The 16,215-nt window shown below is 39.7% G+C and overlaps 1 protein-coding gene across 2 annotated transcripts in view; it reads right to left on the bottom strand.

Annotated features, from left to right (window-relative positions):
- Positions 1–16,215, bottom strand: part of TEX2 (testis expressed 2) — a 58,638-nt gene that overhangs the window by 23,309 nt on the left and 19,114 nt on the right. For both annotated transcript variants that reach the window (XM_063456158.1, XM_063456159.1), the window contains exon 2: positions 1,492–3,106. In XM_063456158.1, coding sequence (XP_063312228.1) covers positions 1,492–3,081 — 1,590 coding nt within the window. In that variant the 5' untranslated portion in view covers positions 3,082–3,106. The remainder of the gene's footprint in view (positions 1–1,491; positions 3,107–16,215) is intronic.

The following is a 16,215-nucleotide window of genomic DNA, read 5'->3' as shown; positions in this document are numbered from 1 at the left end:
TAGTCTCCCACCAAATCATCATGCAAAAAAAATTACCCTCAACTCTTAGCAATCACCAGTTGGGATTTCTAACAGGCGGATTGGAAGAGTCACAGCAAAAATACCTCCTCCCCTCCCGTTGCACAGCCTTTCCCTAGAAAAGTCCTTTGTTGAAATCTCACGAGCCAACATCAACAAGGTCATCTGGCAGAGAAAGGTTCTCAGCATCAACTTATCAGATTGTTTTTTTTTTCTTTTTTAAGATATTCCCATAAAAGAGGAACTGTCACATGAAGAAAAATTCCACAATCTAATACCCAAATAATAGTTAGCAATTAGTTCTGCTATTTCTTAACTCAATTTCTAGCAAATGCAAGGTTGCTCTGACACGGTCCAACATTAATTATGTCCAAAGGCATACATGGAATCATGGGAAGAGTTTATGCTTATGCATGTGTGGCCATCTTGGAAGCATGTTGTTGACCATCATCAATTAGTGCACCCCTGCACCCCCCCCCCCCCCAGATGTTTTTGAACTACAATGCCCATGATTCTTTGAATAAAACGGATAGCTAACGCACATTATTCATTTAACGAAACAGATAGCCAACACCCATGTTTTTTTGAATGAAACAGATAGCCAGGAAATCATGGCTGATAGCCATGGGATCAAGGGAGTAGTAGTTTAAAACATCTGGGAGGTCGCAAGTTGTGCGGGCCTGGTTTAGGACAAAGTACATTTCATCTATGATGTTTTAGCAACAAAATAAATAGGCAAGACAGCATTATGAAAAGGTTTTTGGCACCGCACTCTGATCCTGAATGATCTGTTGCCTCTTCATAGCTGCAATAAAACACATTTAAAGGGACTCTCCAGTGCCAGGAAAACAATCCGTTTTCCTGGCACTGCAGGTCCCCTCTCCCTCCCACCTCCTATCCCCGGTTTCTGAAGGGGTGAAAACCCCTTCAGTCATTTACCAGAGGCAGCGACATGTCCCACGTCGCTTCTTCTTCCTCCGCTTATGCTCCTCCCCTTCATCACGTCAGCCGGCGGGGGAGACTGATCACGCCCACCGGGGGGGAGACCTAATGTGCATGCATGGCAATGCCGCACAGGCGCATTAGACCTCTCCATAGGAAAGCATTAAAAATGCTTTTTAATGCTTTCCTGTGGGGATTTTAGCGACGTTGGAGGTCCTCACACGGCCTGAGGACGTCCAGCGACGCTATAGCACAGTGCTATAACCTGTGCTATAGACCAGGAAGTGCCTACTCTAGTGGCTGTCTAGTAGACAGTCACTAGAGGAGGAGTTAACCCTGCAAGGTAAATATTGCAGTTTATGAAAACTGCAATAATTACACTTGCAGGGTTAGTTAAGGGTAGTTGGCACCCAGAGCACTCCAATGGGCAGAAGTGGTCTGGATGCCTGACGTGTCCCTTTAAATGTGACAATCAGATTTGAGTTTACAGGGTTCGTGAATTCCTTTTACAAAAAATGCATACAAATTTACCTTCATTATCTCCGGCTCGTCAATTTGCAAAGGTTCGACTCTCAGCTGCTCCTGATTTGAGTGAAATTTACAATAGTGAGCACGTGGAGATGAAAATAGCCAAATTATACCAATCGCAGCCATGAAACCAAATGCAATCCCCAGACAGAGTCCATCAACATAGCTCGGGAGGGGTAACAGAAAGTAACCGTATACCACGAAAACAAGAAAGCACAAAGTTTTAACAGGAATATGAGAACCTTCCACACGACTATCTACTTCATCTTCAGACAGAGCCTCGTTCCTGCCCTGAGCCTCTCCTTCATATAAAACATGATCTCCTTCAGTTACTTCATCAAGTTCAAAGTCTTCAGCATACAGTTCAGTAAACTCTTCATCTTCTCGGCTAGCCAATGCAGACAAAGAACACTTCTCCAACTCCAGAGCAGACATTCGTATAGTTGCATCTTTGGTCTGCACGAGTGTTCTAGAATCCAAATCCTTCATGTGTTCTCCAATCTTCTCATCCTTTCCAAGTGTTGCATTCCCAGAAGAACAATCAGCCTCTGAATCCCCTTCTTCCTCCTTGATGCTGTAGTTGTTATTGCTTTCAAGGTGACCATTCAAACTGGAAATGTTAGAGAGCTCCGAAGCACTCGAAGATAAGGCTTTGGGCCTGTAGCTTGATGAGTCATCTCCCATAATCTTGCTCAGAAGTTGGAATGGTTCATAAATTACTTCTGAAAAACGTCTTTTAGTGTCTTCAATTCTAGCCTCCACCTCAGTGACCCTGAAAAAGGAGCGACCATCTGATGGAGAGGTAATGGGTGACGAAGGGGCAGTTTTGGAATCTCCACCAGTAACTCGAGGCTGTGTAAACTGCTTAAACAAATGCAGGTTTAATTTGGAATCTGGTGGCTTTGATGGCTCAGAGTCCTGCTTAGAAGTGTCAGTTGATAAAGATTTGACAAGTGATTTCATTAAGTGGCGATGCCTGGCTGGTGGGGTCGGTTCTTTTGGCTCTACCTCTGTAGAGAGGGATTTCACAAGGCTAAGGAAGGGCTTTGGACTAGAAATAGATGGAGCAGATGTTGTAGAGGACAAAGCATTAACTTTGGATGGTGATGAAAATATTGATGTTTTGTGTTCTTCGGGAGGATAAACATTGGCAGTATTGTCTTCAGGACACGTCAGAGAGACAGATGATGATGATGATGACGACAATGGCACAGCACTGACTGTGTTGGGTGCAGGAGAAGGTTCAATGACTTCACCAGCATTTACAGTTGGCTTAACAGTACATGGCGTTAATGAGGACACCTCAATCACAGCTACACTGGGAGAGGTGTCAGGCCTCGGGTTTAAGTGCGTACCGGGTTCAAAGTAAAGGTCCTCTTTAGCTTCTACAGCTGTTACAATGCTTTGCTCATCCAGCGTCTCCCTAAATACTTCTTCCTCTTCCTCCTCCTCTTCCTCTTCCTTTCCAAAAGCCGAAAAGCGTATGGTGATGGTTTCTCGGGAAACAGATCGCTGGACTTGCACCTTTGGTGCCGACTGCTTGGAAGCGCCCTGGTGTGTTTTCTCTGCATGGCTGCTGTCCAGACTTGTCATTGCAGTCTTACAAATGTTTCAGTACCTGTGGGGAACAAAAAGAGAGATAACAAAATAAACTATCAAATGTATATAAATGGATTCTTGTAACATCAACAAACAAGCCACAAACAAAAATGTGTCTGCAAAAACTTTATAATTGTATCTTTACATGGTTAATAAAAGGGAAAGTAAAACACTACGCAAGTAGTACATAGAATAATATATCATAGACAATACAAAACCACCAAATGATACCGCACTCAAGAAAAAGTGTATATGAATATAAATTTATTGCCACAACTTCATACCATTGGAAATAGTACTCATCTATCCTGTGTAAAGACACCAAAAGGTATGATGATAGTCCTATTCAATGGTTTGCCCACCACTATAAAAGTGTAGAGACAGAGTATAAAACACTTAATGTCAGGTCACCAAAACATGTTGTCTACCTCGTATGTTACAAATTGTCCTTCAATAATTCCAAGCTTGCAAACTAATATGGGATCGTGTAAGTTCAAGATATCTATGCAATCTGGTATGGTCTTCATGTAGCTATCATTTTATATTCAGTGCAGCTTCAGTAGCATTGATAACAATTCTGTTACTCGCAAGTGCTGGGATAATTGGATTACAAGTGTTATACCATGATGACCTCAACTAACCAATTCACTGCCATCTTGCCCTTTCAAATGAGACAAGGCCAAAAACCTGTTGCTGTGATCTTGCATTGATTTCCCGATTGTCAAAGCAAATAGTTTGTTTCCGTGGCAACATTATCTGCAGAAGCAAGATCACGCAGCTCTGATAATGCCAGCTGCATGATCAGAATATATACAGTATTACCATTCAATGACCTCGCAGTGTTATACAGTACACGCAAACAATGGCACATCGCATCCGCGCAAGATGTGCAGATAGCCAGGTTAAGGAGAAAGTTCAGGATGTATCAGGTCACAGAGAACAGTAGAAAAAAAAAATAATAAAATAAAAAAAAAAAGTTCAAAGGCATTATGGCACAGAATATAGAGATACAAGAAAAAGTATAATTGCACAGAAAACAGAAAAATTAAAGTAAAAAGTAATTATGGCAGAGATTAAGGAAGGAGAAAGGTTGGGGAGTTATTTTAGCACAGTAGGCAAGAGGAGAAAGGTGATGGAGTATTATGACAAAGGAAAAATGAGAACCTTTTGGGGACATTATGATTCAGAAAGAAAGGGCAGGAGAGAGGAAGGCGAGACTATGGCACAGAGTGTAATAGATAGTATTATGGCACATAAGATGAATTCCAGACAAGAAATCTATTTAGGTCTCTCCCAGACCTATTGACACTTTTGTTTCTGTTTTTTGAAGACGCACACAACACATTAACTAGAGTGACCTTACCTAGAATGCCCTGATTAACGAACCAGCACACAGGGCGGTAAAATACAAGCAGAACAGGGACCTGTCCTAGAGACTTCATGAGAATTTATTTATATATCAACCCTGACCCCATTCGGAGCTTCAGATCTCTTTTTGAATAACATCGATAACAAAATCATAGAGTTAGGAACTTCAAAAAGAATGCCAATAACATTCATCCACGGAATTAGCACCATGCGACCAGGTCAGACGCACATGAGAAATACACAGGCGGAATCGGAAACCAGAAGAGTGTAAAACATCTAAAAATCTATAGTTCATTACAGGAACTCGGTTATAAAAAGCCTGGTTTGAAGTCTGTACAATAGATTTTCCTCCTCACGAATATGTGATACAGTTTCAGTCTGCTGGTACAACTCCTACGGTCAAAAGGACAAGGTCAAGTGTTTAACGTTCTAAACTCCTTACAGCAAGTACAGAACAAACGCCAACTGAACTACACACGCAGAACTTCACAAAACCCCCGACTAGAATTTTGTTATACTAAAAAAAATCAAAATTTTTTATTTTTATTTATTTATAAAACACAATTTCCAGATTCTTGATCGGTTCATTATTATTCCAAACCATGCAAGATATTTAAATCAAACTATGCATACATGGAGATTCACTACCCGTCTATTGGTCTATTGAATGCAGGAGGGAATCTCAAAGTTAGACGCTGGACATCGGATTTAGTTTATTTGCAAAATAGAATTGTGAAAAACTGACAGAGAATGGCCCTGTTTAGGTCCTAAGTTGGTCAAATAAATGAGCTGAATCATTTTTTCCAGGATTTTTAATACCTGCTGGTTTAGCGAGTATATCATAAGGACTAATGCCAGCATGTATCATTTCTGAAGAATGTAGACTAAACTGATTGGGATCTTGGCAAGGCGTGTAAACACACACAGCTGGACTAAAAAGGGACAAAACAAGCTCTGCCATGAAGCTCATCACACCCAAAACTACCCTTTTAGTCTTTGTTTCGAAGATTTCCCATCATTCTACTACGTGACTTCCATATCTACTTTGCAATCCAGAATAATAATCTAATCTCATCATGAGAAATACATGCTTTCCCACAAACACTGTTAAGTGCTGTAGACAGTGCGGATGCCCTGAAGTGATAGGAGTTTGAGTACAAGACTTCAACAATGCATTTTTATTTACTCTTATATTTCACAGTCCTCTGACAATATGGCTGCCAACCCTCAGGGGTAACCAGATACATTTATAATCTAATTGGAGATTTAACTTCTCAGTCTAAATGGCAGGGTAAACGATGTTACATTGCACTTACAAAGTTACTAGCAAATGTGTAAATTAAACAGGATTTAGCTTTTTTGTTGTTGTTGTTGTTATTTTTGACCTTCCTGGCTTTACTGCTCTGCTTGCGACATCGTTGGGAGTCCAAATCAGCAGCACAGACAGACATTCTACCAGTAGAGGGCGCTATCACTGCCCACAATTCCTACTGTGCACGTATGCAGCCACAAATATATCCCATGGGTGGATCTGTGTATGAGGATACTGCAATCTTTACAGAAATATTCAAAGCTGCACAGCATTTAGGAGAAAGGATTTATCAAAGTAATCAAGGGGAAAAATAAGATTAATTCCATCGAGAGAAATAAATAGAATGGACTGACATGTTCCAAAGTGTATAAAATATTAATAAATCCACAGGGGGTAGATTTTGTTAATAAACTGGGTTGGTATTTTAAATCGAAAATAGATAAATAAGAATCTTAATTCTTAACTATTGACAAGTCTACTCACATTATCAGGAAGAAATGAAGGCCTGTAAATAAAGTGTCCACGTAAGCCATGCGCTGGCTCTGAAAAGTAGTAATATATTACTATGATACAGCTGTTAAATTAAAGACCCCGTCCCCCCTCCTCAAAATGTCTGATAAAAGCTCAGAGGTGAGAGATGCAAAATGTTCAGAGGTTCCTGGAGTGTTAAGTGACAAATGAACAAGGGATTAGTCACAGATCAGCACTCGGCCAATTTTTAATGCTTTCTCCATATCCCACTAGAGGGCAGATGGAAAACCACGCATTTCTAAAAGATTAAACAGTGAGCACAGGAGGCGAGGGTGCTGGACCTTACCAAGCCCAAACTATGACATCATCAAAAGCTATGCTGACAAATGATCTATATATATATTTTTTTTTTTTTACCCAATATAAGACTGAAATATTTTTGAGGCTACAATTGAACCACAGGAAAGGGCCCAAAAGATGAAGAGACCTGCAGAAAATAGTTACATTTGTTCATATCTTCTCTAAAGTGCAAGCTTATTAACAAAGCTCTCATACCTACTGCTGAATGGGGGAGAAGGGGGTTTAAAAAATTATTTTACTTTTTTTTTTTTTTTTTAAGTTATTTATTCGCATTTTCTCCAGATCATGCTGAACGAACACGAGGTGCTATCTTCCTCCTCTAATAAAGAAGGTACACAGATCATGAGATGCATATGTGAATCCGGTCTATGACCCTCAAATATAAAATTAAAATCCACAATCTAGAATAGACAGAAAAGCTGTCCCCAATTCCAAATTCCTTCTGCCATCTGGGCACATCATTTCCACTGTATTTGCAAAGATGGACAAAGTCTGTTCACGTTTATTACAGTCTAGCATGAGGGATATAGTCAAGAAGGGAGAAGGACTTCACTGGAGAAGGAATATAGTTCATAAAGTAAGTATTGTACTTCCAAGTGTAACACATTTAGAAATGGCTCAGCAATCACAAAACTGCAGTTTCCATTGGTGGTATTTTTTTTTTACAGTAGCAGACAATAAGAAGACTATAAAGATATCTAAACTGTCATTTTTGGGGATGCTGGTTAGTTTTGCGAATACGTCTAGGTTCGGAACTGTGCAGATGGGAACATTCCGTAATGTTTATTTAAATGTAAATATAGGCCCTGACCCAGCACGAGAAATCTATAGAATACCTTGTCCCAGCTGTATAAACCTGGTCCATGTTAATATTTCCTGCCAGGTTCCTGGCGTTCCCAACATTTAAAATGCTCTGCAGTCTGGATTTTCTAATCCATTGACTCTTGCCCCCAGTTATCAGCCAGCCGGCTGAGCCTGACACCAAAGCTTTATCATGCATATACAACATATGGTGCCCTTTACACACATGAGGAGGTAATTAGCACACGCAGTAGCTGGAGATGTAAGCATTGTGTGAATGGCAGGTAGAGGCCCAGACAGGATATGTCTGTGGGGCTTATTATTCCATCATGAAGGCATTGATAGGGTGAAGGTTTAACTATAGAGAAGCCACATATGTTCAACACAATGTACATCCACTCCGTAATCAATGTCTTTCTAGAGATTTTGCAAGTTTGGGGATAACAAAAAACGATGTAGACAAATACTCCAAAATATACAAAGAACACAAAATCTAATATCCGAGAAATGTGCATTGGGCCAGATTCGATAAAAGCATAGCTAAGCCAACATTGCTACAATTCCTTAACTCAAAATCAAAGAAGTCCAAAAATCTGCAGCTTTATAGAGCAGTCACAAATTCTCCACAAAAGTGAGATTTCTTTACTGCGACATGGCAAGATAACACGTGGACTTTGAGTTCTCCAGATTCTGGTTTTGTTAAACTGAAAACAATTTCACAAGAGATTGTGCCCATGGCCATGCCTTTTCAGTAAATTCATAAAAATGTATGATATGACTTCAAGGAAAATACATTTTTAGCAGATTTTAATTTTATTTTACGTAATAACTTTTTGAAATGTCATCAGTATCAAAGATAATAACAGGAGTCTGAAAAATGGCATTTAGGACAAAGAAGCCCCCACTAATAGCATGGTGTGTATGAAGAGTTTCGAGTCTTCAAAGTAGACAGCTGAGAAAACTTCAAGGCAGGGCCCTTAAATGGTAAATAAATATAACGAGAAAGTGAGAGAAAGACACGCACCAAGGAATGATATACACAGTCCATTTAATTCCCTACAGGGCAGAAAGGAATGTGATTAGGGGACAGGCAACCTTTGGCACAGAGATGTTGTGGACATGTGGAGTGAAGGTTGCCTCTCCTGTCCTAGATGTTTATTAGAAGGAATTCTGTGAAATTGGCGGTTCTGGTCTTTCTAGTCAAGCGACTCTAGGCATAGTTACTTCTACAGAAATTATTTTCCCCAACTAATTGATCTGTCAGTGATTTACCTGTTGAATGACTAATGAATAAGACTTGGCATATATTTAAAGGAATTAGGTTTGATCATACTAGCTGAAAAGCCTACTCAGTTACCAGGAACCCTGAGATCAAAATTAATGAATCTTCAGAGTTACATATGTATAGAAAAAAGGGGATTTGAAGCACGCCTTGAGCATGCATTTCTCAGCAGTACTACTGCTGTAAATACAAAAATACATATTAAAGGAACACTATAGTGCCAGGAACACAAACATGTATCCCTGACCCCATAGTGCTAAAAACACCATCAAGCACCCCCTGGCCTCCCTTGTTTCCCTAGATATAGTAAAATCTTACTTGTATTCAAGTATGGAGTTGCTGCCTCTGCCCCTGATCTGCCTGCTTGGGTGACATCAGACGTGAACCTCTGAGTGATTTCCCATACAATTTGTTGGGACTGTCAAGAAGGCAGATCATAGCCAGTGCAAGCCAAACACAGCCATGGCCAATCAGCATCTCCTCAGAGATTAATTGAATCAATGAATCTCTATGAGGAAAGTTCGGTGTCTGCATGCAGAGGGTGGAGACACTGAATGGCAGTGCTGAACATTAGGCAGTACTGACCCAGGAAGAACCTCTAGCAGCCATCTGAGTGGCCAGTGGAGTTATGTTCTCTGAAAAGATAGGGTTTACTGCATAAAGCCTGAAGGGAATGATTACACTCACCAGAATACAATAAGCTGTAACTGTCCTGGTGACTATAGTGTCCCTTTAAGGAACAGTACCCACACAAAAACAGTTTTAAAATGCACACGGCTACTTAAAATCACCTATCTTAGCAAACAAATATGGTGATTCAGGTCCACCATATGGCCATATTCGTGTTAAGCCGCCACTACCCACAGTACCCCAATATCATTGGGTCCTACACTAATTTCTATATGGAAGACAAATCAGATTGTTTCAGTGATAAATGAGCTCAAGTGTATCTAATTATTCTGATGCAAGAGCATTGTGAATATATAATACAACATATCCCCACACATTGTCTATAAAGGTTTGCAGAGATAGGTGATTTTAAGGAGCCTTGAAAAATACTGTATTTTTGCGCGTGCGCGGTTCCTTAGTCGGAGTTCCACATGAGGCAGGTTTTTGGCTGAGTGTCCTTGACAACTGTGCAAATCATCATGCGTTCTGCACAGGGAACAATTAAGGGGCAAATCTGAGCAACAGGTTGAAACATTCCAGTGGTTTCCATGGTGATTATTAAGTCTTTATTGAAAACCCTCATCAGTTCAATGATAAAGCTTTTAACATTGTAGTTTAGACCAGCACACAATAGCAATTTAGTCATCATTTTGTTTTGTTTTTTCCTCCTTTGACAGTAACGTGAAGAAAATGCATTTCTAATGATTTTTGTAAAAAAATATTTTTAGAAATGTTAACAGTTCGGAGCCCGAACTCCGGCGATGAATGGCATAATACAGAACATTATAAAACGACAGAGTGCCGCAAAGCACAGAAAGACAGAATACAGCAAAACGTGTATTTTGGGGAAAATAATGACAATAAGATCTGGAGACAAAAAACAATTTTACTGAAGGTCAAGTCTCCAGAATATTAAGATGGCATTATACTTCCATAATACACGTTCCAGTATAATACCGCACTCGGATTATTTAGAATTGGCAAAGTTAGTTTTAATTGTATCATTACACAATGAAAACCAACCTAGGCAATTATAAATAATATGAGTATGGTATTTATTATTTGTATTCTTTGGAGAAAGTTAGGTGGGATATGGGTAGGCATCAATACCAGCACCAGAGGGCCAAAAGAGTGCCAGCACTATAGTGCTATTTATTTTATGTATCTTTTATATTGCATTTTTGTTTTTAATTAGGGCAAGGACTTGGACAAAAGCTAACGTGTACGGTAGAGATGGATTATGGTTTATTTAACCTAATCTGAGATACACATGTCCCAGTCAGAGTGGGCAGAAGCCGTTTCTGATTTTGCACCTCTCCTTTTAGACATACTAGGACAGCGAGCGGTAGTGTCTGACCACCAACTTTCCCAAAATATAAGTTTGGGGAGAGGGGCAGAATTAATGGCAGCAGGTACAAATAACAGCTGCTGCCAATATAGGTTAATCCCACTACTAACATGTTAAAATAAAATATATACACACACACAAACATAAAAAAAAAAAATATCAAATTTAACAATATTTCCTATTACCATTCTGCTGCGACATACAGGGAAAACAACCACACAATACTAAAAGGCGTTTCTACAATTGTAGCACAAGTTCAACCTTTGTTTATGAAAGGGATCAATATATTAACGATTTGTACTTTGGGTGTGATATTAAGCATGATTTTCCAATAATCTATAAAAGTATAATAACTGTTTAGTGAATTTCCTGGCTTACCATTACTCCTTGGGAGTGACCCAACACTGCACATATACGTAATTATCTGCACTGTTTGCATCCCCAGCACACATGACTTGGCCGCCCAGAACTCTGTTCCAGGCTGTCTAATGTTATATTTCAAGGATTTCATTTTTTTGTTTTAAATTCAAACGAGATTATTAAGTCAGCGGCATGTTCTTCCTTCCCATATTCTCTCCCATCTCCCTGCGATCAAGTTGATTCAAAAACCTTCTCCTGCTCACTCCATCCTCTAGCAAACCAATAGCATGTGAAAGCGTTCTGTGCCGGCAAAATGGTCCAATCACAATCTTTGTGAGAAGCCTGGGATTGGGCCGCCCCACGACCCCTGTGACATTGGTGGGTGCGTGGATGTCAGCAGCGGAAGCCTTTCCCCCAAGGATGTTTTTTAGGTAAATAAGATTTTTTGTTGTTGTTGCAGGTTTAAGTACATACGATTTTGAACAAGACAGGATTTGTAAATGCAGTTATTTAGTCAGATTGAGCAGTACTTCGGACTTAAACAAGCCTAAAGACATTTGCCCCCACAAGCTTAGGGTAATCCTGGAAAATCCCGAAACACTGAAAACTGCACGAATGCATAACAAAATGATACACAGAGGCTATAATGCATGCAATTTTTTTTTTTATCTTAAAGGGACACTATCGTCACCAAAACAACTTTAGCTTAAACAGTTTTGGTGTTTAGATCATGCCTCTGCAGTCTCACTGCTTAATCCTCCTTGCATGTGACTTACACAGCCTTCCTAATAACTTCCTGTAAAGTGATCTCTCATGTTTATACTTCCTTTATTGCACAGTCTGTTTAATGTAGAATTTCTTATCTCCAGCACAGTTATTAGCTTGCTAGACCTTGCAGGAGCCTCCTGTGTGTGATTTTAAAAATAACACTTCTAAAGCAGGTTAACATCTGATTGAAAATGAAACTATTTTGTTTTTCATGCAGGCTGTCAGTCACATCCAGGGGAGGTGTGGCTATGTCTGCATAGACAGAAATAAAAGGGATTTAACTCCTAAATGGCAGAGAATTGAGCTGTGCGACTTCAAAGGCATGATCTATATAGCCAAGCTTCCTCATAAAGTTAAAGTTGTTTTGGTGACTATAGTGCCCCTTTAAATAATAAGATTACATTTCATTTAAAGGAAATAATAAACAACGTTGCGTCATCAATTTTGTACATCATTGATATGGTTTGAAATCTAGTTTAGGAATTGAAACATCAAACTAGCCGAACGATGTGAAGAGCATCACACAACCTCCACCGAGTATCAATACTGCAGCCAAGTCTTTGTCAGAGTGATGCAAGCTCGGATTTAAAAAAAAAAAAAAACGCTGGAGCCACAAACTCTACAGTCCCTCATTATTTATTGAGCAGGTAAATGGATCCACAGCTCGCTCTGTACTGAAACCCAATGCCGCTTTTACTCTGTCTTTTTAAAGCTGTCCTGCTGCTTAATTACTGATGTACTTCATTTAAAAATAATGCCCAACAGGTGGAAAATTAAACCTTAAACAAATTACTTTGAACAGGTAACTGAGGTTTTCGGACGGTGTGGTTGTCTCATTGGGATGAAGCCAACTCACATATGTTAAATACATGTGAGATCACACAGGATTAACCTTACATACTGTATTGGCTCTCTGTTACTAGTTACAAAGAAGGCAGAACACAATAAATTGGAACGCCACAAGATTCTGTATTGAGTAATAAGAATGCGGTGTGATTCTAAATGCGTAACGCCAAACAGCGCAATCCTCAATAAATTGCATGCAATAACTGCGCAGAGGTTAAGTTTCACATTTAAAAAAAAAAAAAAAAAAACTGACCTATTTTTTTGTTAATGTTGTTTTTTGTTTTCTTTGGCCAGGAGAACCGCTGATCTCCCAAAGCCAGGGACAATTAAAATTGCTGAAATAGTCCCAGCCTGCATTTCTGAGAGGCTCAGCAAGTTCACATGATGTCTAAACCAGGATATTTACAGAAAAAAAGGTTGTCGTTTGTATGTTTGCATTGCATATTTATGTAGAATTTGTAGACTACATTCAACCTTTTATTTTAATATATATATATTTGTGTAAGGGGCAAATAGCCGTATATGGAGTAAGGATCCAGCATAAGCGTAGGATAGTATAAAGGGAGCAAGTCGGTTGTGGTGTGCAGAGACCGACGATACGGTAGGCCTGTAAATAAAGAGGGCCCACCAAGGAGTAAGAAAGTAAAGTTAATGGAAAGAAAAGAGAAAGTGTTGAAATGAGGAGTGGGTGGGAGAGTCATTCTGATGCTGACCTCAAGCGATATGAGTCACGTAAGGGGTGTCCCTTATATAGGGGAGTGAATTAATTTAAGCCCCTCCCACAAATACAGGCCAAACGGCCTTAATACATATGTAATATATTTATAAAAAAAACAAAACAAAAAAAGCACAATGCAGACACTTTTATCCTGGTTATCATACAACAGGGTGCCTCCAACTTCGCTCCCTGTCATTCTCACAAATTGCGTCCTCGACGCCTGGCAGTCGGCACAGAGAATGCATACAGAAAAAAGGAGAAATTGGGGGGGGGAAGGAGTTCTGCTTTTCCACGTCATTTTGCAACATGCCCACTGGATCTAACTGAACTGTGATGTAATTTGCAAAGTCGTTAATAGAAAAAGAAAAACAGATCACCACATTAAAAAAAAAAAAGGTTAACACAAACAGTTGGTGACTTTGAACATTCGCAGTGATATGAGCATCCCCCTATAAGGCAGTAAAATCGCCTAGAATAGCTACAGGAACTGCCTGATAAAGCCAGGTGAAAAAACAAGGATGTGCGTATAAACACTATCAGTATAATTGGACTGGTGACATTATCATAGAATAAGTGTTTTTATTATACTGTACATCTCACTTGTGATCGCTGATCTAATTATGCCAACTCGAGTGTTGTGGACACGGTTTGAGGACGCCTTGCACGTCACGGCTGGATATTAAAACGTCACTTTTAGTTTTCAATTCATCATCTGTGAATGTCAGGTTGCAAATCTGATATAATTTAACGTGGATGATGTCCCCTCCTGCTTTATGACCCCCTCGAATTTATTTAACCCCAAGTTGGTTATGTTACAGCTACATATATCATGTAATTAAATATGTAAACGCAACTTGCAGGCATGATTCTACTTGGTTATTGATGAAATGGTTAAACGTGCGTGATGGTAAATAGACTGTATGATGTGATTGCCGTAGTGTGCCGTAAACAGCACATGACACGAGGTATGCACACGCAGGCTGCATCCTGCTCTGAGCAAACAGTGTAGAGAACATTGATTACAGCCCTGGCATTCACGCAACACTCTAACCGCGTAGTCTTAGCGGGCAGAACCGCTTAGTAAACATATGCCTTCAATCCCAGCTCAGTCACATCAAGGCTGTCGCACATGACATCCAGAAATGAATAGGGTTAAATGGGGAAGGGAGCAAAACAAGGTTTCTGCTCTATGAACAGTAGATTTAATAAAAGCTTAGCTTGAGCCGATAAACCGGCTGCTAAAACCTGGCAGCTGCACCAGGATTTCTCCGATTGTGAAACACAAACATATACTGGGTTTTTAGTTAAACAATAAGGAGCACTGGAGCCAAGAGCTCACACTCAATGAAAAGGTTGGGGGAATACTTTAACAGGTGCACAGAAAAGATTACCACACATTGTCCTATAGATACACCCAAATAAAACAATTTAAAACCGCTTTTGCAGTGGCCTAACCCAAGAATGACACAAAGGTCAGGAATAAATAAAATCGCAAATTTGTGGATATCGGGTTTTCGGCACGAAAACAACTTTTCTCCCCTTGCACGATTAGTGCAAAGAGCAAATTATTAGAGCAACCGGGTCACAAGTAACGAATGATTCCTTTGAGGCTGGCGAAGCATGATAGGAGTTGCAGTGTTTTCTACTCCCAGAATACTTTGCAGCACAGTAAAAACCGCATGCTGGGAATTCGTAGTGCTGCCAACGAATTATGAAATGATTTTTCCAGTAAAAAGGATGATTCAATCCAATGTTATTGTAAGATCTAACCACACAAACACGTACTTCATTTTAACCAAATCGCATCTTCAGCCTCCATAAAACTGCAATATTCCTCCATGGAGGCTCCTTGGTTTAATTTTTCCAGTTTAAGAAAAGGAGTAGATGATGTTTAATCTGGTGAAAGATTAGGGAGGAAGGCAGATGGATTAAACGGTCTGTTTGGTTGATCTAATCCAGGTCACACTGTGCTCAGTGGGAGGTTGAACTGTGAGCTTGAACCATTATCTCAGAATGATATCAACATCTAGTACACAGTTCAGATAGCGGTGTGCAGCTGAGAGAGACATTAAAAGCTCATCGCTCACACTGGAGAGAAGATCATTTTAAAATCCAACAGATAAAAGGATCTATTTCTAGTGTATTCATTTTCTTAAATAAATATAGGACTTCTTTTGTAGATTTGATTTAGCAATGAAATCAGGGCTCAGACTTCCAAGATCTAAGCTACTAACAATGAGAACAATTAACGCACACCTGCAATGTAACACGTACAAAGGACATGCGCACTCTGGTATCGAATGGAGAAATGTGGTTCGAGTTTGTAAACAAACCTACAGAGGCCATTGCGAATCCACTCACTCGTCGGGGATGAATTACAAACTCGCCAATGGCTAGTGAACATTTTGGGCCATTATGGTAAGGCACGATCTGGGCACTCCATGTAAATGTACACAACATTTCCCATGACCCTCATATGTACTCAGATCAGAAAAATTTTAGAACATTTTCCTAGTTATCGCACGGCTTAGACCACGAGGGTCAGTCTGCAGAGCAAACCTGAAAATTCAATCTGGAAATTCTGCCGAATAAGAGTGCCACAGATCACTTTTAAAAAGTTGCAGAACATACCCAGTAACATTTATAGAAGAGAGTGCTAGAGACCTTTAAGCGCCTTACTCTACATCCACGTGGAGATATTTTTATTTCATTATACAATTTTTTTTTTATAAAAATGGAAACCAAAAGCATAAGCAATACCTCAAAGGCATCTATTTTAGGGTAAGAAAGCAATGCAACAATCTTCATGAAGGAGAGGCAAGGTT

The sequence above is a fragment of the Pelobates fuscus genome, chromosome 5, assembly GCF_036172605.1.
Source record: "Pelobates fuscus isolate aPelFus1 chromosome 5, aPelFus1.pri, whole genome shotgun sequence".
NCBI classification, from domain to species: Eukaryota; Metazoa; Chordata; class Amphibia; order Anura; family Pelobatidae; genus Pelobates; species Pelobates fuscus.
Note: the sequence above shows the minus strand (reverse complement) of the source record. Positions and strands in the feature narration are given on the sequence as shown.